The 26,578-nt window shown below is 36.0% G+C and overlaps 1 protein-coding gene across 5 annotated transcripts in view; it reads right to left on the minus strand.

The window, feature by feature from the left end:
• Nucleotides 1-26,578, minus strand: part of LOC139966569 (unconventional myosin-Ib-like) — a 79,126-nt gene that overhangs the window by 29,004 nt on the left and 23,544 nt on the right. For all 5 annotated transcript variants that reach the window (XM_071969740.1, XM_071969738.1, XM_071969739.1 and 2 more), the window contains exons 4-10: nt 24,166-24,260; nt 22,913-23,017; nt 18,417-18,463; nt 11,684-11,747; nt 7,818-7,916; nt 5,238-5,344; nt 2,044-2,191 (exon numbers count right to left, since the gene is read on the minus strand). In XM_071969740.1, the coding sequence (XP_071825841.1) occupies nt 2,044-2,191; nt 5,238-5,344; nt 7,818-7,916; nt 11,684-11,747; nt 18,417-18,463; nt 22,913-23,017; nt 24,166-24,260 (665 nt within the window). The remainder of the gene's footprint in view (nt 1-2,043; nt 2,192-5,237; nt 5,345-7,817; nt 7,917-11,683; nt 11,748-18,416; nt 18,464-22,912; nt 23,018-24,165; nt 24,261-26,578) is intronic.

Genomic DNA, 26,578 nt, shown 5'->3' on the forward strand with positions numbered 1-26,578 from the left:
TGAATTAAATGGGGACTATTCTTTACAATTTTTTTTTTTTGGGGGGGGGGGGAGGATAGAATGTCAAGACTGGAATATATTCAAAACCTAAGAGGAGGAACTTGAGAAGAGTTTTCATACAGATCGTGATCTACTGGACTAATTTAATTATCTCTTTAATCATTCACTGCAGTTTTCAAGAACCTTCCTTGACGACAAGCAAGTCCAAACAGGAGTTAAATGTTACATTTCAAGTTAACATAAATTAAACAGAGCAACTTTCCTACTTCCTCAAGCGCACAATAGTGATTAAATTAGAACACACCGTTCTACATTTCATATCACGAGTCTTATCGGGTTGCTTCACAAAACACAAGAATGGTACATTTGTGCCTTGAAAACAGGAAGAATTAGTCTGTAACTTAAACACGACTTGTTGTTTGTTAATGTTATAGCAACTTGTAATGTAACCCCGAAGAGGAAAAAAGCTTTAGAGGGAAGAGTTGGGAATAGTTAACAGTGCCAAAACTGTGTAAAAGTAGTATATAAATCAAGCTACCCTCAATGTATTCATATCAGGTTGATATATATTAAAGTTAAACAAGCTGTGACTTGTACTTGTATGCCAACAAAGGAGCCTAAATTTCCTTGTTTCATGAATCGGTAAAGAAAATCTTTAGATATAATCTTAATACACAAATAACTATTTGGGAATCAAGCCTCCTTGCAACTTGTCTTTTTGTATCCAAATATAAACTTGGTTTCACATTCTCCAACAAGTGTGATTTCTGAACAACAGGACAGATATGGCTAAATAAGGATTGCAACCTATCTAAGGGTTATATCGCACAATCGGTGGAGCACTAGGAGCTTAAGTTACTGCTGAGTTCATCGATTCATATATTTGTCCTACAGCAATTATTTTGTTTCTCTCTTTCATGATTTTATCATTTCACAGTGAATTTTCTTTTCTTGACTTTCTTAATATCACAAAGAACAACTGTGTACACTCTAATAGGTGGCTCAGTTATATTCCGGGTTACCCGGCTGTAGATCTGTCCTATTGTTTACTATAACTTAGTCTACTCAACAAATGAATTGTATTTCTTTGTCACTGTTGCAAGCATCACAGGAAAATGAATCATCCAGACCAAGGGTTCCTTAACTGGGGTGCATGAACCCCCAGGGGTGCATGAGTCCATCCCAAGGGGTTCGTGATACGTTTCTGAAAGTCAAAACTAGAGTACTTTTTGTTGAACTAAAATCTGATATATCATGTAATTTAGTAATGTACAAAAGTCGTACCTATCGACAAACTCTACAAATTACACTATGAACTTGATCTTTTACGAAACACTGTTATGCGTATTATAGTATAATAATGACTCAGATCGTGTCTCGGAAAGTTGGGGGTTCGTGGACAACTCTGACATCAGCAGGGGGTTCGTGGGGGGAAAAAGTTAGGGAAACCCTGATCAAGACTGAAATTTTAAATATTTCTGCGTCATACATTCTTGAAAGGTTGTAGCCTAACACCTCCCGTGGTACCATTCAAAGTACATAACACAATTTCTATTTTTACAAATATGTTGGCACTTTTTACTGAGAAAGTCTGCATACATGAAAGGATACTGATTTGACATTTAAACCTTTGCTAAGAGTTCTTCCAAACCCTTCCTTGTCTGGAAAGTATGGAAAGGAACTGTGTTTGTCTGACATTTAAATATTCTAAAAATTCTACTTTTTCCAGTTAGTGAGTTTGATACCTTCCTTCCCTTCCTTCCCTTACAATGCATACTAAGGAGAGCAATGTAAGCCTTCCTACTTTGTTTACCACACAAATTTTCTGGTTTATTCAGATCATTATTTCTGGCCATTTTTTGTCTGAAATATATGAAGGGTACCATGCATGCTCCTCTGACGTTTTAATTCTTGTCTTCTGTTATTAAGTTTAACCTTCTGGTTTATTAATCTCATAATTCTTTATAGCCATTGTTGTCTGAAAGGAAACCATGCATGCTCCTTTGACACATTAAAATCTTGTCGATTGTTAATAATTTCTACCTTCCTGATTGGTGATTTTGACACCTTCTGTCCCATTCTCTGTGGTGTATGCCTCAAACTGGATGTTTCCCAGTTTCAGGATTCCAGCTACCAGCTTGTAAGTTGACAGAATCTCTTCATCTGTGAACCCGATCACCTGCATGGCTTTCTAAAATGTAGAAAAGGAATAGAATCCATTTGTTGACATTTCCTCTCTTTGGTAAATATTTAACAGACAAGAAATATACCACCAGCAAATAATTAAACAGAGCAATGGAGACCACAGGTGGTTGTGATAGGAGAGTAACCGACTGAACATCAGATGCAGGAACATACTCTCTAATACAATATATGTCCCCTGCAATTTTTCTGTCATTACTGTGACAAAAATAGATGAAAATACTGAAGCGCATATAAATGCATGTTTTAATTATCATCACATCACATCACAAATTAATTGTGATTGGTGAGTAAAGAAAGTAATAGTCCATTTCAAGCACACACTACACAGTCAAAGTGGATACATCTAAAGAGTGTATACTATCGAATCACAATAATGTATGGATTAATAAATAGTCTGAAGAAAAATTGTCAATTGTCACCATAGAATCTCACTTTATTTTTGTGATATATCGAAAAACAAGATTGGTTTTGTGATCGTTAACATCAAATGTGTCGTAACCGACATTAAGGAGGTAAAAGCCCCTCCCTGAACACAAGCTAGTTACCGACATCCCTATATTAGCCGCTCTATTTTCTAATGAAAAGGGACATAAAATGTGATCATTACTGAGATTTAATGATGCTTTCATTCCCTCCCTCCTCTCCCCTTTCCTTCCCTTCACTTCCCTCCTCTCCCCTCCCTCCCTCCCGCTTCCCTTCCCTCCTCTCCCCTCTCCTACCCTTTCCTTCCCTTCCCTACCCTCTCCATCCCTCTCTTCCATTTCAACTTTCTCCTTCCTCTTTCCTTCTCTTTTCTTTCCCACTCCTCTCAATATTTTGAAGCCAAACTACCTCTGTCCATCACAACTGATGTAGGTAAGAAGTACTTCAATGAAGTGCTTCCATTGTAAGGTATTCAAACATCCACCCATTTTGCAAAATCAATCTTCAGATGTTTTCATTGTTGAAGAACATGAGGATGCTTAACAATGACAAGGCAATTTGATAAATAGATACACAAACTGAGCCTGTTTATTTTAAGGATAGGCTTAAAATGTTGTTTAGAAAGTTCTTGGACTTTGAGATGTTTGGATATAGTACCACTTAAGACCAGATGTCTTCTTGGTGAACATATAACTATTTAGGATATTAACTGCATGTTTATATCTGTGCACCTTTTGAATGATAACCAAAAAAAAAAATAACTAACAATCCAAGCAAGATTGAAAAGAACAGATATGTCCGGGTAAATCCGGGTGTATGGTAAGTTGAGTGCATCTGCTGAGATGAGGAAGATGGTTATAAATTAAAGTTAACCAGCTACTTTCGTAAAACAATAAATTGTCATTTGAAACCCCAAAAATTGACAGGTTTGGGTATCTACGAACAACTCCATAAACCTGTCTTCATTCTACATATGCACTCAAATCTACCTAGCTTACAAAAGTTTGTAACATTTCAGCACCCCCCCCCCAACTGACCAATTTCAGAGTCAATGCCTACTTCCTGTTCTTTCCTAAATCTACCATTCTGAAGGCTAACAACTACAATTACAGTGTAGTTTGCAATCTCATTGGTGTTAAAGTTTTGGTGAAGTTTTCAAAGTCAGTGATACATAAGATATTGTCAGGTATATCTTTAAAGCTCACAAGAAGGTTGCGCTGAGGAAATACACACCCATCATAATACAGTGACATAAACATTTCTCCGTTTCAAGTATTGGCAAAAGACAACGTGAAAGGATATAACATAAATTGTTTACACGATGGCTTCCTGTCTTAGCTTATAAAATCAATCAAGCTTAGCTGCATGATAGTTTAAGTTTCCTGTAAAATTCTATGATATTTGTTGTTCCACTTCTCTGAAATTTGCCTTCTTTTTCTTTTCTGTGTCTTTTTCTTTCTGTCTTTTTCTTTCTGGACACTTTCTGGCTTAATCACTTATCACGTAAAGCAATGCAGAAAGGAGACTTTTTGGTGTACTTTCAGTATTTTTGCATGGCCACAAGGAAAACCACTTCCCATGTTACTAAATGTTAATTACACACCTACACTTTGTTTGTCTTCCTTAATTCTCCTGAAAGTATTATCCTTCAAAGGGTCCCAAATATGAAATGTTGACAAGTCAAGTTTGCTTTAGCAGGAAACCCCGCGGAAGTAAACCACACTGAGTATCAAGATGGTAGGTCAACTATACTATTAAACTTTAGTAAACAATATTGCCCTAAAATAGTTGCCACAAAAGGTCAACCATATTTTTTTAGTTACCTCTACATTTTGCTGTAATGCCATTTTTTGTTATATTTTACATTTTGCTTGTGCACTACTCTTCAACTTTGTTACAAGCATGGGTACACGAAATGAAATATGTCACATGGCAGGGCCAACTGTGGCTGCTGGTTACCTCACTCAGGGAATCATTTATTTGGTATCACATCGCCAAATGCTACACAAAATTGTCAAATTGCTATACAATTCAAATGATGTATTGCAGGGTTTGACACAGGAACCATTGTATTTTGAGTCAAACCTCAAAACCTTCAAAATATTTAGACACTTAGTTATTCCCTGTTACTCCATAGCAAGTGTCTCCAAGTATAAAATACACATTAGTACCATAAATTATTGGCTCTCCGTAGTGTTGAACATTGTAGAAACTTTGGGCTTAATCTTGAGAAAGTCTCTTAGCTTCAATATAAAATTCCAAAAACTCAGGCTATGTTCCATGCAAACAAAACTGAATACCAGATGTACAAAAGCCTACCTTATTTTGCATATAAAAAGTGGGACAGTATTACTGTCATTAAACTAAGTGCTAAAAGTGCATATTGTACCATTGTGGGCAAGAAGAAAATATTTGAAGACATCTGTAGAAATTACACTATAGTGACCTGAGTGAATCTGGTCAGAATTTGAACACAGTATTGTAATGTTTAGTATAATAAATAAAATGCACCGGCCTATTTGTAACCTTCACTTGCTCAGCATAATTTAAATGAAAGAACTTAATTAAAATTCTGGTCTGAACACATTATAAACATTCCAATTTCTTACTTGAGTAATTGCAAAGTTTTCTTTGTCGTCAACATCGGCGATTCGTTTGACGTTCGTCTGATTCAAGAAAAAGTACTTCTCTGGGTCTCTGTCCAACCCAAGCTCCTCTGCATAAATGGAAACAAAAAATCACAAAACAAAATCAATACCACATATCAATAAAAGTTGTGTACAGAATGAATGACAGAGTTTAACCTATCATTCTATGTCGAATGTGATGAAACAGATGAAATTTCAAAAACTAAAATTTGCCATGACTAAACAAAACAGATACTGTTGTGATTATCAAAAGAAGCTTTGTTTACAAACTATGTGATGTTTCAGAAGGTACATTTATGGCATTTATTTTTCTTCCAATTTGACCTGAAGACATAAATCTCAGATCTGTTGAGATAACCCCAATGGTACTTTGAGAGCCTCTGGCAGTTAATGAATGTGTCAATGTAAAACACCTCTCAGGTGTGAATTTCTAAGAGGGACCATGGTGGTAGTATATATGAGGTGTATTTTCAACCCTGTTGAAGGGCACTAGCTGGCCTTTACTGGTGGCAAACACTTGGTGCACCATCAATTTTTGTTTCCACTAAAACTGTCCCTGCTTCCTCATAACATCCCCCTACCCAAAAATAGCCAACTTGCTACACAAATGGAAAGACATATACACAGACCATTAGCATTTGCAGCATTCATGATAAAAACAAGTTTGTAATAACCTCATAAAGTGCTACACAAAAAATATAAACATAAAACTATTCCCTGATGTAGCAAGTATGTTTCAAGCAATTTCTAAAAGATTCTACCCCATATTTTAAGCATTGCTTTTTTAATTGCAATCACAATGTAAAAAACACCACATATCTTCAGAGAGAAGCTTTAATTTTTTAATTTTTATTATTTATTTATTTCATCTGTTGGAAAGAGTGTCTTTAATGAAATCCATATATAAAAGAACTGAATGTTTATGTGTTAAATGTGTCAATGATACAACTTTAAGCAAACACTTTGATTAAATTTAGCGATAAGTATGGACGTTATCCAGTTCGTGTGCTGTATGAATATTGTATCACGTAACGCCCACATGTTGATTGCTGTCAAGGTGACACTATCAGTATTAAACACAAACTTGTCTGCAATCATTCGTTCAAACTGCGTCCTCTGTAAACAAGGAGTCAGTTTTAACTTGTTTGCCTAACTGCTCCTACACACTAAATTAACGAACATGGAGTCTAAAGTGTAACCAATAATTGTAACATACAAAAGCCTTTATGCAAGTTGTAGTGTCACAATTTGATGATATCATTTAAACTATAAGGTACAGGTGAAGTATGAGTACAAATCAGCTTCTATATGTATTCATGTTGTTTTTGAGTAAGTTTGTCTTTTAATGTCATTAACAACTAAAGAAGAAATGCTTCACTAATTCCACTGTTTGTATTCAAATCAACATTGCATGAGATATAACTTACAAAAGCAGAGCAATGTTGTTATACCACCAGCATTCATAGCTTAATGAAGTACTTAAAGGGGACATAAACCCAACCATCATATTTGGCTTTATATAACAGCGAGCTTTGTGCAGCACAACTCTCCAAAACAGCAAAGAAAAATGTTGCTCTGTTTGGTAGATATCAAATATTAAAAGCCTAGTCTGAGAGCTTTCATTTTGTAAATCTGTGATGTCCAAGTACCACTAGGTTCTGAAGCCTTTTACTTATTTTAATCTATTCATGGGAGGGAAGAAGTCCATCAAGAGAACTTCTATTTGTCCTCATGGTACTCACGGTACTCATGCTCTTGTACTCATACAAATCTGCTTGCTTGATTCAATTTTGATTTGCTAACTTGGTCTCATAAGATATAACAATATGTCTGCAGCAGCAGTAGACAAAAAATGCTACATTCAACAAACGAGTTGGTCATCTTTAATAGATGCTGAAAGGGTTACGGCAAACACAGTCTTAAAATAAATGAAATAAAATTTCTCTTTGGGAAGAAAGTTATCCATTAAAGAAGACTACACAATGTAAATCACACAGACTTTACTATTGCATTATAAGTTTGTAAATTATTACATGATTTAACCTCAGTCCTTGCATCAATCCATGTCTTTCAATGAGAAAGTCTTACAAGGGACAAGCTAAATGTAAAGGTCTGTTTACCATATATAAACAGTTACTCATTAACAGTAAAAACGTGTCCATTTAAGCCTCACACTTTATACTTAAGGAAAGAATTTGTAAGAATAGAACCATGTTGTCTACACACACGATTCAACAATAAAATGATAATTAACTAAGTGATGACTTTACAGTTCATAAGCAAGCATTTCGATGGCTGCTTCTCCTGACCCTGCCCCATTTCCAAAATAGCTGTAAGCTCCCATAAAAGGGAAACCAAGTTAATTTAAGCCCATTCTAAACAAGGTTCTATCAGTCCGGGTAAAAATTTACAAGAGACAATACTTACTTGTCTCTGAGCTACAAGTGCACTCTCCCATCTTCCTACACTACATGACTGGAAAAGTTTTAGCAGTGAGCTACCTATATCGTCAAAATCTAAAGCAATGCCCCTTTGACTCACCTATCAAGACGTCTGTACCTCCAGATAGAAGTTGATAAAAAATATGGAAGTTTCTCTCTCCTTTAGCTTGGGAAACTACACGAGACTTCTCCAACAGATCTAACAAAAGAGGCAAAAAATGACAACATTTTTCAATAGAATAAGTATGGCGATGGATGACATTATCAGACAACGAACAAAGACATTGTAACCAAATCTTAGAAATTATAAAAAAGATCAAATACTTCATCCTTCGCACCCACCTTTAATTACATGTCCAGATCAACTTCCTGTTTGTGGTAATCATTTTCTTATTCTTTCAATTTGTTTTTCTCTTCTTTTTGGTGATTTATTCTGTATGGTTGAAGGAACGACCCTCACATATCATACACATGAGTACATATACGCTTGATGTACAAACAGCTCACATAAAATCCTGCACTGACGTACTGTATGTGGTACACATGAATTCTTCATCAAATTTGTCAACTACTGCTGGTTCTAATATTCAGTAATATTAATGTTAGATGGATGAAGGACCCTTGCAAATTTAATTTATGCTTTATTTATACCGCATCATGCACTGGCTTAATGTCTAATAAAGATGGATTCTTTGTGAAATATTTCATCTTTTTCACGCTTTTTTTCCCTTCATATTCTGTAAGATCTTTTGTCTTCTATGCGAGAGAAATGATAGTAGCACAACAGCAGAGAAGAAAAGTAAAATTTCAAAATAAATTTAAAAAATGCCACCCCTGCATTACACAGTTAACGAAAGAAATTTAGATTTTATAGATGCATGAAACTGCAGCAACTGTCATAATCATAATGTTCAACATACATCAGTTGACTGCTAATATCTCAAAATACCAAGGTCTGTGTTAGACATTTTATAATTATGTTCATGTAAGTAAGTATGAGGTAGTTTTTAAGTGAAACTCAAGAATATGCCCACTCCCTAGATGAGTAATAAACATTCATCAATGTAATGGATCAAGGAGCAAGAAATTTTTTAAAAGAAACGATTTTGAGTTTTAAATAAAGGAGAGGCAAATGAAAGGTATATGCAGGTATAATAGATCATTTGTTTCCCTAATGTATTATATACCCTCTATATGCAATGCAAAGAAATTACTGGCTGTTATGGGTGATCACACAAGGAGACCAGTCATATGCTCAGATATCAAATGAGCAATCCAGGCTAGTTGGGTGGCCATCTATATTTGACCATTTTTGTGGCATTTTGTCGGTTAGGACAACTGCCAGTGCCTTTCATACAGTGTAATCATATTTCTGACACTCTAATGGCTATTCCATGGCTTTCCCATGGCTTTACCACAGTATAATGGCTTTCCCATAGTATGGCTTTTCCATGGTAGGTACAGCATACTAATGTACTTCCTAACAGTTACACTACTTTGTCACTTTATGTAGGTTGCACATCATGCCGTACCAAAACCATAAAGCAATGTCTCTCACCAAAAATGGTGCAGAAACCTGGTTATTAAGCCATAGGAACAACTACTGTAATGAAAACAACTTCATTCACTTTTGAGGATACACTCCTGGGGACATCTGCTTTGAGGGTGTTGCAGCTGGGGCTAGGCTAATACCTTATCCTTGTTATGAAAAGTAACATACTTCTGCAGCAAATGTTATCTATAGACATAGGTCAAAACACTATTCCCACAATCTAACACTATATAAAATGATCACAAGATATGCTTGCCTGACAACAGGAGATATTGTCTTGCAAATGCAATCTACTGCTCTAATGCTACATATACTGAGATCTGTGAAAAATTTTCAACATGTTTCAAAGTTTTTACAATTATACCAAATCCAACTCAAACTAAAAGGTTTAGCCAGAAGTACAAGTCAACTTGCATGATCCATCTCTTGACATGGTTACATCACATTATAATCTCAAGAATCTCTTTTTCCATCATGTGTAGTCATGTCTTAGAACATGTGGGCACAAGCATCACATTGGCAATAAACCAGTCTAACATCAACTAGTTAAAATATGACATTAGGCAGAGTTTTAGTCCTGCTATGTCACAGTCCAAGAAAAAAGAAAACTTCAGAGTGCTAGTAATGTTTTTATAACTATTCTGGTTTTCAAGATATTCAGCTTTAAAAGTACATGTATGCTTAATCTCTGGAATGCTCCTTTAAGCCTAAACTGATCACGACATTGGCACCTCAGTGCAGGCATAAATAGTTATGTTAATCCATTATACATTCTAATAAAGTCAACTGAAATATTTTCAATTAATTTTGTTTTTATGACCAGAGACCTTGCAGACTATATTATCCAGTTACTTTCATTGATGAACCTCATCTGTTTATTAAGTGTTATTTCTCCAAATTTACAAGTATTATAGAAATACAATCTGGACTAATAGGATATAGCAGTGTTTTCTTTTTAAATCTACAAGATATCAAAATTAATTTTGTACCTAAAGTCATCATGTGCAAATAATTCGCATTACCATTTAATGGCAATAGCACTGACTTATAGTGTTACATGATATGCTGATTTGAATTTATCATACCTAGATGCCATTACACAGACCCATACATATTCTGAACTCATGTTTGTCATTTATAAATTGATCCCTAAAACTAAAAGGTGCTGGTCTAGATGAGCTGTGGGAAATATCAATATGTCACTGTTTCCTGAATATGTAAAACGTAATATATCAGATGAAAAGATGGTATTTAAAGCACAAACAAATAACGTAACTAAAGGCAAACAAACAGTTTTCCCACTTGAAAAATTTCTTTGGCACTCCCATTGCATTTTTTCTAAGGCTATCTTGGTTTATTTTATAACCTAAGAAATATTAATAGAGCATCAGAATACAACTGTTCCTAATTTTGGTCAACGGTTTGAACTATTACAAATATCTACAAGATAGGTGGAGAGCCTTAATCCAGCTACAGTACAGTTAACTGTTAAAGTTTGTAGTTGTCCAGCAGTACTGACCACACATTAACCTTGCAGGAGATTATTAGGATTTTGATTAGAAGCTAAGGGAAGAATTAAGGAGAGAGAAGGAGACATGGATGAAAGGGGAGAATAAAAATTAAGGTGGAAGGAGAGTGTTGAAAGGAGAGATCATGGTTTTGCAATTGACAGACATGCATGTATGAATTTTTAGATTTTATTTGATGCTCTCCCTTTTGCCCCATTTCATTCCCCCTCCACCCTCCTCCCCCCTCCTCCCCATTCCTTTTATGGTCACACCATTACTTGATAGTCACTTACAAAAAGCTTAATTAGGTACTTAACAAGTAGTAGTACATCTATTAGTCCCAACTTACATTTATAAATTCCTTGCCAAGTTATAACCCCAGTTTAGAACTGGTTTCATTTATCTATCTGTCTTCACCTTAATGCACACAAACTTGAAGAGTCTAATGAAGAAGCGTGAATGTCACCTTTTGAACTGCTCAAGTTTGATTTATACTTCTGATTTGCAATTCAGATTTTCTCCCCTTAATGGACGGTTTAAGAGCCTACACAAAACAACTATGTAAAGACGTATAAAGTCCACGTGAACATATTCATATAAAGGAAGATTCCCAAATGGATATTTGTTTCTTTACATTTTTTTTTAAAGCAGTTTGATAAAGTAGAGACTATATAAGCAGAAGAGAAAAGCACAAATGCTGGCGGAAAAGAGCTTGAAAAAAAATCTACATTTATCTAACAATGAAGAGAAAAAGAAGTATTTCTTCTATAATGCATTGTTGGGGGGGGGGGAGGGGAGAGTGGGTTTAACCAGCTGATAAATGTCACATCTACCTTTAATCTTCACCTATTTTAATTTGTCCAGAAAATACTCACAATATTATGAGTGGAAAAGTTTTCAACTTACAGTTTGTAATGACTCCACCAATTGGGTCCCCTTTGAAATCAAATTCGATGTCCATGTACTTTCCCTGAAGTAACAAAGAAGAAAACAAGCACGCATTTAATTACACCTGAAGGTTCTAAGGAACTTTGGAGGGCTGGAGTCCTTCCATCCTCAGCCAATGAAAAAGATCCTGGAGATATGCCAAATAGTAATTAAGAGTAATGGTCTGTATAACATGTGGGCAAAACTTGTGTAGGCATAATGTATTAATGATAGTGCAGTCTGCAAACAAAAATTTAGTAAGAAATTAACATGAACAAAAAGAAAACATTTAACCTTTCATATTTTTTATATGATTTAAGTCATGTTAAGAATGTGATACTAGTACAAAACAACACTGAATGACCAACCAGTAGGGTCATTAAAGATCATGATAGACACGTTTAAAAATGAAGGGGGATTTGTACATAGAAATGGCCGAACGTTAGGCCGTAGGTTTTCATTATTGTTATTATTATCGGGAGCGGATCGGTATCTTTTTTTTCTTGCTGTTGTTATTACTTTTAGCTTTTCTTAAGTTTGGTAATTTTATATTCCAGGTATTGGTTCTTTTGTGCAGTGCTCTTGAGCATGTTTTATTTCATAATAACAGCACTTTAATATATGGTATTAATATATATGCCAATATTATGATCTTAAATATCAGTTATCCACAAAAGCCGATGGTCACAATATTCGGGCAGCACTATTGAGGAGTCAAGAATACCACATGACAAATGGACTTCGGAAAAGATCAAAGGAAAAGACTCATAGTGTCAAAACACTGTGAGTCAAAAATCTGCATTCCTGAATCCCTGATCATACAATTTTACCAATTAGCCTAGCATTAGTCGGGGGTATATATATTACTCTCACAGCCAAGTCAAGCATTCTAATACATTCTTCTTTAATAATCCTTCCATCGCAGTGACACTTACTGTATCACTGACATTGTTTGATTTCTTCTACATTCAAAATAAACATGAGTATACTTCACTTTCATTCCTGCTGTGATCTACATTATCAGTCAAAACATGGTTTTTAATATCCTTCTTTCATTTTCAGCTATATCTGAAATGCATGAGACAGTCTCTAGTCTGTATTCAAACTCGAGTACATTTTCTGTACTCATACACCAACCTTTGTACATGTACTCATGGTTTTTAACTCACATCAAAACCTGCTCTTTTATGATAATGGTTGTGAAACAATGCAATGTGCAAGTTCAACAACATATAATGTCCATCCAAAAACTGAATATAATTCTCTAACTTGAGGATCACAACATTTTCTGCTACAACAGGGAAGTAACCACAAATGCTTAGATGCAAAACGGTGATACATTTTGCAATTTTCGAAAGAATATTGAAGAATGTTTTACTGTTTAGGTTGTACCACACATTTTTAATATTCTGTTTGTCAGTTTAGGGGGGGGTTCTATAAAGCCCCCAGAAGTATGGTTGTGCTCAAAGCCATGTAGATAGTAAGATTGAAGGATATCCAATTATATGTGAATTTAATAACACAGTGACAAAATGCTGCAAATTAATAAACCAACTCAATATTGTGTTAACATGACTAATAGACAAAGAAAACAAAAACACAAATATTTATATTGCAATGAATGCATTAAAATGTTAGTTTATCCTGTAGATAATGAGAGTGCTTCTATATGACTTTCATTATCATATTATCTTTATTTGAATACATTCAAACCAATCTTTGTGCATGATGATGTAAATGAAATTGTCCTGTCAATGTTTAGTTTATACATTAAATCCACAACCCTGATGACTCAACGTTCTAAATCAGCACGACAGAACTGTAGCTAGGATGATTCCTAGATTCTAGTCTGCCAAATAAAGTATTAACACATAAATTGTATATATATATGTTCTAAGTCAATGATTAGCTATATATTTGTGATGAACAGACAAAGCTATCATGAATATCAAGAATTTTATTTTAAATGGATATTAAATATGTACTAATTAGTGGTAAAAATGTTACAGGATTCATTTCTAATTAACAGAGAAACAATTCCTTTGCATGATTGATTGTTACTTGTTCTACGATATGCATTTATTTCATATTAATAATCTAATTTGAACCAAAATGTTTTTCTGTGGTGTACTGGTGTAGACATTTCTGTGTACTAATTTATTTGATATTAAAAATTTATGATTTTGCTAATGAAAATTGTTACACAGGTAATCTATAGTCTATGTACATTTGTGTACAGTCCTGGTAAGCTCCATGCTTTCAGCTGCAGTTAGATTTTTTATTGAAAATACTCCAAATGGCAGTTTTGGAAATTTTGAAAACTAGTGTTCAACAGATTATATGATAATCCATTATTACCGATTACTGATTAGTTCATGTGACAAGAGGACTGATGCCGATTCCTGATTCTTTCCTCATTAACGTGGAACTGGCCTAATGCATGATTTAGTGGGGTTTTTTTTCTTCTTTTTTTTTCATCAAGGAATTATATTTCTGTTTCAAACTGAATGTCACTACACACACCTTTAACAGAACTGATACTCTCTGGGTGTTGCCTAGTGATTTGCGGTAATGTAAACCACATGATATCAAGGAAGTGAAAGTTATTTGGTATTGACAGATTGATCTAATATTAAGTCTGTATTAGTATTAAGCTTGTTCATAAATATGTCTGGCTCTACAGGTTGAAAAAGATTGGCCAAAATGAAAAAATAAAAGTAAAAATTGTTCTCACCACTCATCATATCAATGGAATTTCTACTATCACCACAAAGTACTATATCATTACACAAAATTGAAAATTGTTGCCTTATGCTTCCCCAGACCCCATCTAACCATGAACACATTTTGTATCTCCTCATGCCAACCAACCTCTTTAAGAGGTAACGTGGGTTAAATTGGATAGAGGCAGACAAGTGAGTTTACTTAGGTGAACCTTTGACTCACAAAGAGGCCACATGCTTCCAAAATATCATAGACAAACAAGGCTCAGTATAAACTATATTTACCCACACCTATACAGTACTGGCTGTGGCATCCTATTACAAACATACACAAAATGAAGAGAAGGATTAAGAGGATTAGGACACAGAGAATACCACTTGCTCTATAGATTCCTCTTTGTACAGAGCACTCATGTTCTGTGTCAAATGATGTTTTACAAATATCAAACACAGTTTTAACTAAAGAAACTTTCCTTTCCTTTCAATGTATACACAAATATACAATGTATACACAGAGCTTTCATTAACTGATCAGGAGGTACAATACAGTTTGACATTACAGCATGCTCTTCAGGCACTGTAAACAAATAAGGGGTCAAAAAAATGTGTTATCGCTTCCCCTTAATTATGCATTTGCGCCTAAATCTATCAACCTAATGTCCTATTGGTACGATAGAGCTGTATTTAATTGATGGACTTTTTGCATTCTTCCTCATACCCTGCACTATGACCCAATTAATTTTTGGATGCTGAATGATAAATGTGTTAATATCTAGGGCAATCTCAATTTTCTCAAACACACAAATGCACAGACCATTCAAGGAATTTATAATAATTTTCTGGCTTTTTTCCCTGTATTTTGTAAATCAACAAATAGTAAGATGTCAACGAATTAGATTGAAGACAACTGTAGTGTACTGTACCCCAACACATTTCTAATATTGTTCCAAATGTACGCAGTCTATATACTATACACAAGGGCGGCGGAACCGGGGGGGCACAGGGGGCACGTGCCCCCCCACTTTTCCTCAGGTTAAAAATGTGCCCTTTTTCTACCAAAAAATTTCTAAATAAAAAAAGAGTTAACAAAGCGAAACCCACGTCGAATGAAATATTTCGGGAATTTTTAAATGTTTACTACCACAGGCGTAGGAGCCCAATTTGAATTGGGGAGGCTGTAACGACTTGCCCGAAAAACATTACCAAAATTTTTCGCGCGCTACGCGCGCGTTCAACATGTTAATGTGCATATCATATAGGCATGCGTTGGTTATTACATCGCATGCCAATAACATACAATCATTTGCCGTGTTACAACCCTTCCAAATTGGTTATAATTATTCGGAAAGTCGTTACAATAATAATGATCATAATAATATCAGTTTAACCATTGAAAAACACATTGAAAATTATTTTTCTTTCAGTATTTTCACATATTTCATTTGCTTTCATGCATGTATCCATCGCGTGTGCAGGGACTTGGACTTTATAATGATTTCACCTCATTTTGTCTTTTTCCTTGTTTCCCAATTTGCATAGATATTGCAGTGATAATATGCATTGTTTCCTTGAAGGGGGGGGGGGGTGGTGGCGTTGATGGAGTGATGTGTATACGCAAATAAGATAACACAATAAGAGTTATAAAGGGTACTAAGTATCAGGCTGCATCAGTCCAATCGAATTTCTGCTACTAGTGCCCTTCGACGTTGGTGCCCCCCCAGATTGAAAGTGCTTCCGCCGCCCTTGACTATACAACAAAATATATGTGCACCTGCTATTTCTAAACTGATGTTGATTTGATAAATATTTTTGACAAGATAGGTAAGATGAAATGGATGTGAAATATGACCCTACAAAGTTGTAGTTTATCCTAAGGGTATGTAAACTGCAAATAACGATAAGTTTCAAGTATGACATGATTCTCATTAATTGTCTCCCCAATGATCTGATAACTAATAAATTATTTAATGCTTCTCAAAGACCTTCATTTTTCATGTAATGGCCTATACTCCCACTTCCTTTTAATCTACAAGCGATTGGGATACAGTAGCTGAACTTAAGTTAGTCAAAATGTCAAGATACCTAATAACCTTCAAAATTAACAGTTATTTTACACATTAAGAACAATGTAAGTTTGGAAATGGAATTTTTACACTTTAAAGTTTAGGTAAGTTTGTGCAAGTCTAGAATAACTTCATTTTTCAGCTCTGTTACCACACCAGCTAACCTACATTGAATACCAGACAAGAAATTTCAAGTTTCTAGGTTTCATTTCTAATACAGACACAGATTCAAATTCACATGCAAACAATCATTTTTGTAAGTTTTCTTTTATTGAGTAATAGACATTGTAGAAACATTAGGCTTTTGCTGAATTCAGTTGCTATGGTGATGTATTTACTAATTCATCTTACTTTTTATCTTAGGCCAAGCCTAAACTGGAAGAAGTGCAATCATTCACTTCTTAAATTAAAAATACTCTTGTCAAATATAGTTCCTGCAAATATTCCTCTCTGCAATTTAAAAACTCAAATATTTATCATCTCTCTTAAATGCACATTAAAGAGGCAAACAAACCTATTTGCTCCTCTATAGAATAGCTTAAATTGTCACTTTTAATTAACATCATGATTATACACCCCCAGTAATCTTCTTCCTTTGTTTCCTAGGCAACATATAGGTAACAAATTATTTGTGAAAATGCCAAAACCTCAAAAGATGGTACCCTAATCGCTCATCGATGCAAAAGATAATATCATTCCACATGAATGGTGCTGATATTTCAAACAGGAAATGAAAAGGACAATTACAAATATTGGAAGAGTGATATAAGAGAAAACAAAGGCATTTAATTTTGTTTTTTGAGTTTTCATGAGTTTCTCAATTCATCTTAGTAGGGATTGTGTGTGAATAAGGCAAGGTCAATCAATACTTGCTAGCTTGGCCAATGTTTGAAGGTCACTGGATAGGTAGTATATCTCCAAATTCAATCCTAGTACACTGTCCAAACGACCTCAGCATATTTTACTTGAATAGCTAGAGGATAATTGTATCTTAAAAAATATTGCTACGAAACATTGCTACCAGTCAAGCAAAGATTCAGGCAGGTTCACCACCTTGAATGACAGTAATAGAGTTTAGCCTATATACCTCATAAATACCTGTACAATATACTAGCCCAATCCATACATCTACTGTGAGAAAGTTTTGCAAGTGTTCACATTTTGATACACTAAGAGTAGATAATCTGGCCATGTGAGATTTTGACTTTTTCCTATATTTTAGTATAGTTTTGCCATTATAACATTTCCATACATCGTACAGTATACAGTAAAAAATTGAACGGTCGTCCGATCATCCGATAGAATCAAATATCCGTTTGGACAATAAAATCACTTTCCAGGTTGTCCAAGGGGAGTTTTAATTCAAATTTTTTTTTTGTAACTAAATACCGCCAAATAGGTAAAATCATAACTTGGTATCATCCTCCAAAGTTTTGGAGGTACTCAAATAATACCAAATAATAGAAGACCAATGATCCACCCAAAGGGGAGTATAACCATGGATACTATTATAGCTCCATGGTATAACTGACCCAAAGCTGGTGTACTGGTCAAAAAAACCTGCACATCTCTCCTATAGTGTACATATTGGTCATTCTGTGTTACTTTTACTCAGTCGGAGTACGCCGATGTTACGAGTTTTGGAAACGTGGTATATCTAAAACAAAGGAATGGAAATTTTAACCCCCCTCCCCGACTTGCAAACAGTAGGTAGATTACGGAAGGAGGTGTAAGTGGGCGGTGCCCAGTGAGCGAGGCGCACAGTGCTAAAACGTTCCAATGTGTAGTTTAGGTAGATGGGAAAGTGCAGAGGTGGAGTGGGAGACAGGTAAGAGAGGAGGGAAGTAAATTACAACAATTCAAATCAATCTACCACACAGGTTAATAAAGATTAGAAAATATTTTCCAAAATAATCATCGACTTACGAATCTTGAGGAGTTGTCATTTCTGTTTGTTTTGGCATTCCCAAAAGCTGCAAAATAAGAAAGCAATATAACAATGGATTTCAAGAGGAATGTACATTTAATATATGTGATATTCAAAAGGAATTACATGAGACAACAAAGTAACTTTAATGTTTTTGATGTTGCAGAACAGTCTGTACCCAAAAAACCAAGTAAATCTCCAAACGATGGAATTTTTATCGTCTCGATCATGATTATTATTGCCGACTTTCTGTCAATTCACCATGATCAGGAAATCCTAGTCACATACATGATGTGTGCACTTTCAATTAGATTAAATATTATTTCCTGTGAATCAGGTGTTTTACCTCTCTACTGTTCCTTTGGTTTTGTCTGTGTGTGGGTGTTTTAGGATTCCAAAAATGAGACAAGGTCAAAATGAATTAATATATCAATTATACACAAATCACCCAGTTTATAACTGACAACATACCTGTGAGTTTCACCTAGTGATCTTTACTTACCCTGCTCACTTTCATAATTCATTACTTCCTCCTTGGTGAGAGAAATATGAGGGTGGGGGGGGGGGGAGACAAAGGGGTACAGAAGACACTCCTTTTCTCCCTACTTGACATTATAAATGGAATGTACCAAAATGATGGAGCAACTAAGCATGCACTTTGGGTTATTGCAAGTATATCCAGAATTCAACTTAGTGGTCATCTGAAAGCCCAATACCACTTCCCTCTCTCCTGTCCCTCATAAACCCTCCACCCTCCCCTCTCCACCTCCTTATCATTCTCTCATCAAGAAAGTAATCAAAGCAATGGTATTAAGCAAGATAAGTATAATCAGTAAATGAAACCCACTGACATGTTGTCTGTTATGGAACAGTTGATAGATGTAACTACAATGTGTCACTTTTGGAATCTATCTTTCTAAAAAATTCTCACCCCCTCTCCCCCCCCATCCTTCCCCCACCTACATTCTCCTCTCCTTCCTCATCTCCATTCTGAAATTATTAAAGATTTCCTTCCTTTCATCTTTAATATCAATATACCTTTCATTCAGGTTTTAATTTCCCAACAGCCTATTACACAGCAGTTTGTTATACATTTATTGATCAGATCAACTGTGACAAACAATTTTTGGTTCTAGTTGATATTACATCAAAATATCTGGTAAGAAACATTACATTATAAACCATGTTTTAAATTATTTTGTGGCTAAAAACCAAAGCTGTATTTGTAAAGTAGTAACATATTGTAATGTCCTCCGGTGAACATTCTGTCATATAAACCAGGGGCGGATCCAGGGGGGGGGCCCAGGGGGCCCGGGCCCCCCCTTTTTGAAAATCCTGATTTTTTTTTTTTTTTTTTTTTTTTTTTTACCGCGCTCGAGGGAAAGTGCCCCATGCGTGATCAGTGGCGTAGCTACGGGGGGCCTGAAATTGCAGACATGAAATCCACATTTTCAGGCTAGGTACATGCTGCTTAGAATACTCGGGAAGTGCCGTTTCCGGCCATCTGGGGGGTTTGTAAAGCCAAAAATTTTCTTGTACGCTCCGCGCCAACCAATGATGGCGCTCCGCTTAGATATTCTTACGTTCAGGCGCGGCTGGACCAGTCAGACCCCCCCCCTGTCACAAATCCTGCATCCGCCCCTGATATGTCATTGAATATTCCACAAAACAACTTTTTATGTCCACGAAACTGTCGAAACATGATTTTCACTACTGGTAGAGATATAAAATATTGGGAATTCTGAATTTCCTGCAAACATGCGGCTGTGCCTGTTCAATACTCACTACTGTATCGCCTTAAAAAATGATGAGTGGAAATAGTTTCTCCAGGACCGTATCGTATCGTGGGTATCGAGTGCGTCTGATATACGAATTTACGTAGTACGTACGTACGTACGTCTATGATGATATGCACTGTACTGTACTGATAAAAACATAGGTGAATTTCACTCCATGGGAGTGATCACTGAGCACATTCCGGTATAAGAGTGAATTTCCACTCCATTTGAGTAAATCTTAACTCCTAATAGAGTTATATTCACTCATATTAGGAGTGAGGGTTAACTCCAATAGAGTTAAATTTTACTCTTAATTTGAAGTGCGCCGAGTGATCACTCCAATGGAATGAAATCCACTCATTTGTTTTTAGAGTGTTGCTAGATATATGAAGAAGAAATTTACATACCAATACATGTTATCGGTCATCGATTGGCACAAAAAGCCAGATTCTGATGACAGCTGCCTCAAGAAACCCAATAAATGGCCTAATAAGCACCGAGCCATCAATGTGGACCATTACCGAAACATCGATGCGTGTTAGTCTTCCACCCCCTTCCTCTAATGCTATTTAAGTCCACATGTGGGCATATCCTGCAAATCTACCGGTAGCCCACAGGGGTTTGAGTTGGGAGAAAGGCCTTGACAGCTTGAAACGACAAATGATGCCAACTTCCCTCAAGTTAAAAGTCTGGCTGAGTTGGCAAGGCCAGTCAGCATGAAAGAGAAAAAACTTTTTTTGCATTTCTGTCACCAAAGTTGCACATCTTTTTGGTTGCTATTTTGCCTCACAGGTGCCATCTCCTGCGATCTGGGGGGTGCTGAAATCTCAAATTTTTTCTGTACGCTCCGCGCCAGCCAAGGTGGCGCTCCGCTTAGATAGTAAACTCCGCCCCCCCCACAAGAAAGAACAGCCCCCCATGCCCCCCCCACTCAAAAAATCCTAGCTACGCCACTGTGCGTGACACTTTTTGTAAAATAAATTTGCAAAAAGAGTACACCATCATTCTGATAAAGTGAAGGTGAGAGGGGCACTCTGACTGCATCAATAGTCTCCATCTGGAAGGGGGCATCCAAGATGAAATGGCCTGGAGTAGCCTGGTAAAAAGTAATTTGCATCACCACCTACTCCCCAAAGACGTAAATCCCAGCTCATTGCTCGAAATTGCCAAATTAATATATGCCCGGCAAACCATGAATACATGATTTATTGGAAATAAATTTTACTCCAAACTTTCACGAAAAGTAGCACCAGATTGCACCGAGGACCTCCATATTTTGTGAAATTTTCCCAAAGGGGAGGGGGTACCCACTCCCCTTAGACCCCTCCCCCAGGACGACGATTAGGCATTTCCCATCTGGGCCCCCCCTTCGGCGAAATCCTGGATCCGCCACTGTAAACGGTGTTTACTACTGTTTTGCAAACTTTCCTGTCCTGTTCCAGTTATGTCATTGTCATTGTCATTGTGTGTATGTTCCTAAGCCTGATTCTAAACAGAAGTAGAATAAAATCCAGACTGGGACCAGCTTTGCTGAATTAAGTAATACATTCTTGTCTGATAGTGCTATCACTGTGTATAATTCTTAAGAGTGACTCTTCAAGCTTAGTCAAACCTGGATTTCTTCATTAAAGGAGACACACACCCAGTCATCATATTTAGGGGCCAACTGGCCCACCGGGGAACCGAGAAATTACCTATTCTGGGGGCCTCTGGGCCCCTTCATATGCTATTACTATAATATTCATACAGCACAGTTGAGAGGTCACCTCGTCAATGCACAAAGTTTACAGTTAATTTCAGATGAAATTGTAAATACTAATGTAGAGATATGTTGCAATACACCAGATGCACTAACTGGGACATCAATATTTAACAATTAGGGGCCCCAATATAGGGGTGGGTGGTGGTCGCTTTTTTTGACATATTGGGATGAAAATTCCCAGTGACAACTTTTATTCCAGTCTGCCCCTGATCATAATTAGATTGTATGATTAATATCTTGTGGAACAACTCCACCAAAACAAATTTTATAGTCGATTGTATCTGCAGGACTGTCATTTTGTAAATCTGTGATGTCATAATGCCACTAGGATCTGCAAACATTTTTCTTGTTCTTTGTTTTTCCTTTTTCCATTTTTCAAGGTGGAACGCTAAAAGTATTGACATTGCCATCACTTGCTGATGTTTATCATTTCAATTAATTAGATTCAATATTTGCAAAAGCCATCTCCAATACACAAAATTTTAACAATGTAATAAGTAAAGAAAAACATTAAAATTTGAAGCACATGTGGCTCGATGATGTAATATTTAGAATTTCTCCAGTCTTCAGAGTTACGTTTGAAGGACGTTCAAAGGTATGTTATCTCCCGTATAGAACAATATTTTACTTAGTTGTGTAAGGAAGTTGTTCAACCTAGTTTATCTCTATCACATCGACAAAGGATGATGGTTGAATTTGTGTCTCCCTTTACCCTAAATGTCCGTATTGTAGTCAGGTGACCTCTTGGTGAATATGGATGATCTTTAATTGTTTATTTGTACCCTGGATGATTTTTTAATTCCTCTATCAAGGATTTAAATATTTGTTCAGGTACATCTTAAATCCCTCATTCAGGAAATGACCAATACCAGGATAAAGTCTGAAAGTAATGAGTAAGCAAATCTATTAACTAAAGTAAAAACAGGAAAAATTACAGGATACATTGAAATCTTACCTTCTAACACAGGATTACTTTGCAAAAGTTGTTCCTTCACTTTGTCTACTTCCACACCTTTACCACACACTGCAGCAACATATTGCATAACAACCTTGCTAGCCTCTGCAGATCAAATAGAAGTCAATAATCAATTTAATTGCATACAGTACCTTCAATGACATCACAAATAATCATGCAGTGTAATATCCACAAGGAATGAACGGGTTTCCTTGTTTTTTTATTTTTTATTTCAGCAACAGGACATGCCACGGTTGCTTTTTCTGATGCAGCACAGGCCCAACTAGACAAGAAGTATTATTGTTTGTCATTGAAAACATACATAGCAAAATGGTGCTCCATTGAGTCCTCGCATTTATTTAGATTTTGCACGAAACATTCTTCGTTTAAAAGTGACCTAAACACTTGTCTCTTTATTGTTCATTTGATTACGATTGACTTGTTTTGTAATAAGTGCCTAGAGCAGCTACCTTTTGGTTCTGATTTAGTGAGGTAAATCTACTGTATTCTTCTTCTTATTATTATTATTATTATTATTATTATTATTATTATCATTATTGTTATTATTTATACCCTTCTAGACTTTTCAAGCACAATTAACTTAAATTCTTTTCCACATCCGATCACTCACAAGAAGGAATGGCATGAATAGAATAATTGCATGTTTGGTCATCAAATATGAAAAGTGATTAAATACAATGGACAACACACTCCAATAACATTCCTCAATAGATACTCTTTTATCTGTCATTTTAGGCTGTACTTTTTCAAGTGCAATGTAAAGAAACTTGAAAAGTTAATATTTGTATCTCTCTCTGCCACCAATAACGAGTGCAAATATATTGCTTTGTAAAATATATGACAACGACATAGCTATACATAGCGTCCAACAGACGTAGTACACTAATGACAGTTATAAAAACAAGAAAACATTCTGAACCAGACAGCCAACCTAATTAAAAACTGTAATACATAATATATATCAGGCCTGGACAAATGCGGTCGCCAACTAGCCACTGGCGAGTAAAACTTTAGTTTTGGCGAATAGAAAATGCCCTACGCTCGACATTTTGGTGAGTGACTAGTGGGCTAATCAAACTTTTCTCCTGCCCTCAGGAGTACTCAATCCCATAATCACTCCCACCAGTCTTAAGGATGGCTGCATCTATATGATAGTGGGACTAGTGAATGTCAATGAACAAGTTTAAAAGTCTTTAAAATTCTTCCCTTTTGATCTGACAAAAATGAATCACCTGTTTTTCCAGATCCACTTTCTCCAGAGATGATGACACACTGATCACGATTCCTGTCTCTCATAGATCTGTAAGCATCGTCAGCGATGGAATATCTGTAGTAAACAAAGAATGTCAGAGTTGTAGAACTGGTTGATTTACCTTGGCTTGTATCATGAACTCATTATACCCTACTGGTGGTAGGTGCTGTGGCCGAGTGGATAAGGTGGTGGCATTTGAAGCAATGAGGCTTAGCAATCAAGAGGTTAGGGGTTTGATTCCCTGCCGGTTCATTGAAACATGGGTTTTTTTTATCCAAGAGCAATCTACAGTTTTCTCATCTGAAACAACTTTCTAAATTGAAAAGATTCCAAATTTGAGTTAAAATGTCGAATTGGAAGCCACCCCGACGTGTAAGTTGTAATCCATAAGCCCTTGCGGGTTTCTCCCACATTTGTGGTCACTTAAGCTTCGTAAAATGACTGCTGATTATTATTATTACAATTTTTTTTCCCTTCTCCTTTATTTATCAGGAAAAAGTTCCCTTTGAGCCAGGGACATCGCAACACAGAATGTGGGGGCCAGAAGACAACAATATTCAGTGATACCAGTGTTGAAATTTGCCACTTGCGATGGCACCATGCACACTTGCATGTGGTGTCATGATTTTGTTAATCTGTGGTGTCATAGTGCCTCTAGGATCTGATCTTAACATTCTGTTTGTTTTTCTTTTCATATTCTCAAGGAAGAATGTTGACATTATTTGAAACTGAAACCAATGCCATCATAAGGTCATGTTTAAAGGAACTTCAATGGGTTAGATTCAGCATTTGAAAAACCAATTACCATCTCCATTACCATCTCCATTACAGGAAATAAACCTTGTGATAAATAAAGGCAAACATAAGAAATTGGAGCATATGTGTCTCTGTGATGTCATTTGAGACTTGATCAAGTCTTCGCTCCTGTGCGTCAAGAAACATTTAATCTGTGATACAGATCTCATTTCTTTGCTCATTCTTTCGATTGCAAGTGATTTGCCTAAAGCAGCTACTTCTTGTTTTGGTGCTATATAAATCCACTGTATTATTATTGTTAACATAAACAAGATGTTTTAGAGCTGTTTTGGGAAGTTGTTGCATGACAATTATAATCACTATGCCATAGACCTTGTAAAACTGATGGTTGGGTTTGTGTCTCCTTTTAATGAGAACTTCCCATATCATGCACTGTAATAAAAAAATGAATCTTCTCTTGACTTTTAAACAATTCCAACCTTCCCCAACCACCCCTTAAACTTTCCTGCAAAGCAGATGCCATGCTTTTATACCAGCAGGACAAATTTGTATGGAATTGTTTGGTTGTCCCTTGGACAACTAGGTCTTACATTTTGGTTGTCTGGAAAAATGAAGCAAAATAACAATGATCAGTGTGTCACTGTAGGCTGTACACTGTAGGGGATATGTGTACAGTAGGTTGGGACATAGAACACCAGCTTTCAAATTGACAAAGATATCAATTTATCATCTTAGGTTTTTACTAAACAAGAAAATTTTAATTTGATGTAAACAACTAGTCTGTCGGACAACTTCCACAAGACAGTGGTTGTCCGAACAAAAATTTGGTCATCTCGGACTATCGTGCAGTACTATCGTTACAAATTTGCCATGACCATGGATATCAATATATGGAACTGGCCATAGTATAAATGCTTCGTCATCCAAAATTTACTTTAAATGTGCCAATCCGAGTAATTTCTCCTCCTTCCATTATAAAATGTTATCCACAGATTGCTCATATACATTCATTTTGCTAAGTCTCCCAGCAACAAGTCATTGCTCACAGGGAAACTCACTTCTCAAATCCCAATACAAAATCCGAACTTGTTTTCCTCAGTCCAAACCACAGTACAGAACAAAAGAAAACCCGAGCAGCATTTTATTCCAGGAGGGCAATGACTCATCTAATTTATATCATCCAGTTATTTTCAGTACAACATGGGTTTCTCCTCTGTTTTGTTTTTCTTTGACTCAACTTGAATTTTACCAGAGACACTGGGGTTTAAGGAATGTAGTAAAAAAATTACGGCAGACATTTCTATTTTCAAAAGAATTTCTGATTCTTTCCATTTAGGCCTGACTAACTGAGGTGAACTACATACAACCATATATACAAATGCAATATATATTAACTGAGCTAAGAATTGATTTCATTAGCCTGGTCTTTGACTTTGTGTGACCGAATAGAGCCAGTACGTTTTTAGACTGTGCAAAGGTATGATTGCAGACAGCCTGTGCTGCACAATGTAATATAATTGTTTCCATGGTGACTCATCAATAGAGGCTTATGATTGAAGTCTGTGTGTCTCGACTACAGTCATTAGAACCATAGTAATTATTGACATGCTAAAGCTGAAAGATTCAACACTTTTTGA

Source organism: Apostichopus japonicus, chromosome 4, assembly GCF_037975245.1.
Source record: "Apostichopus japonicus isolate 1M-3 chromosome 4, ASM3797524v1, whole genome shotgun sequence".
Classification (NCBI taxonomy): Eukaryota; Metazoa; Echinodermata; class Holothuroidea; order Aspidochirotida; family Stichopodidae; genus Apostichopus; species Apostichopus japonicus.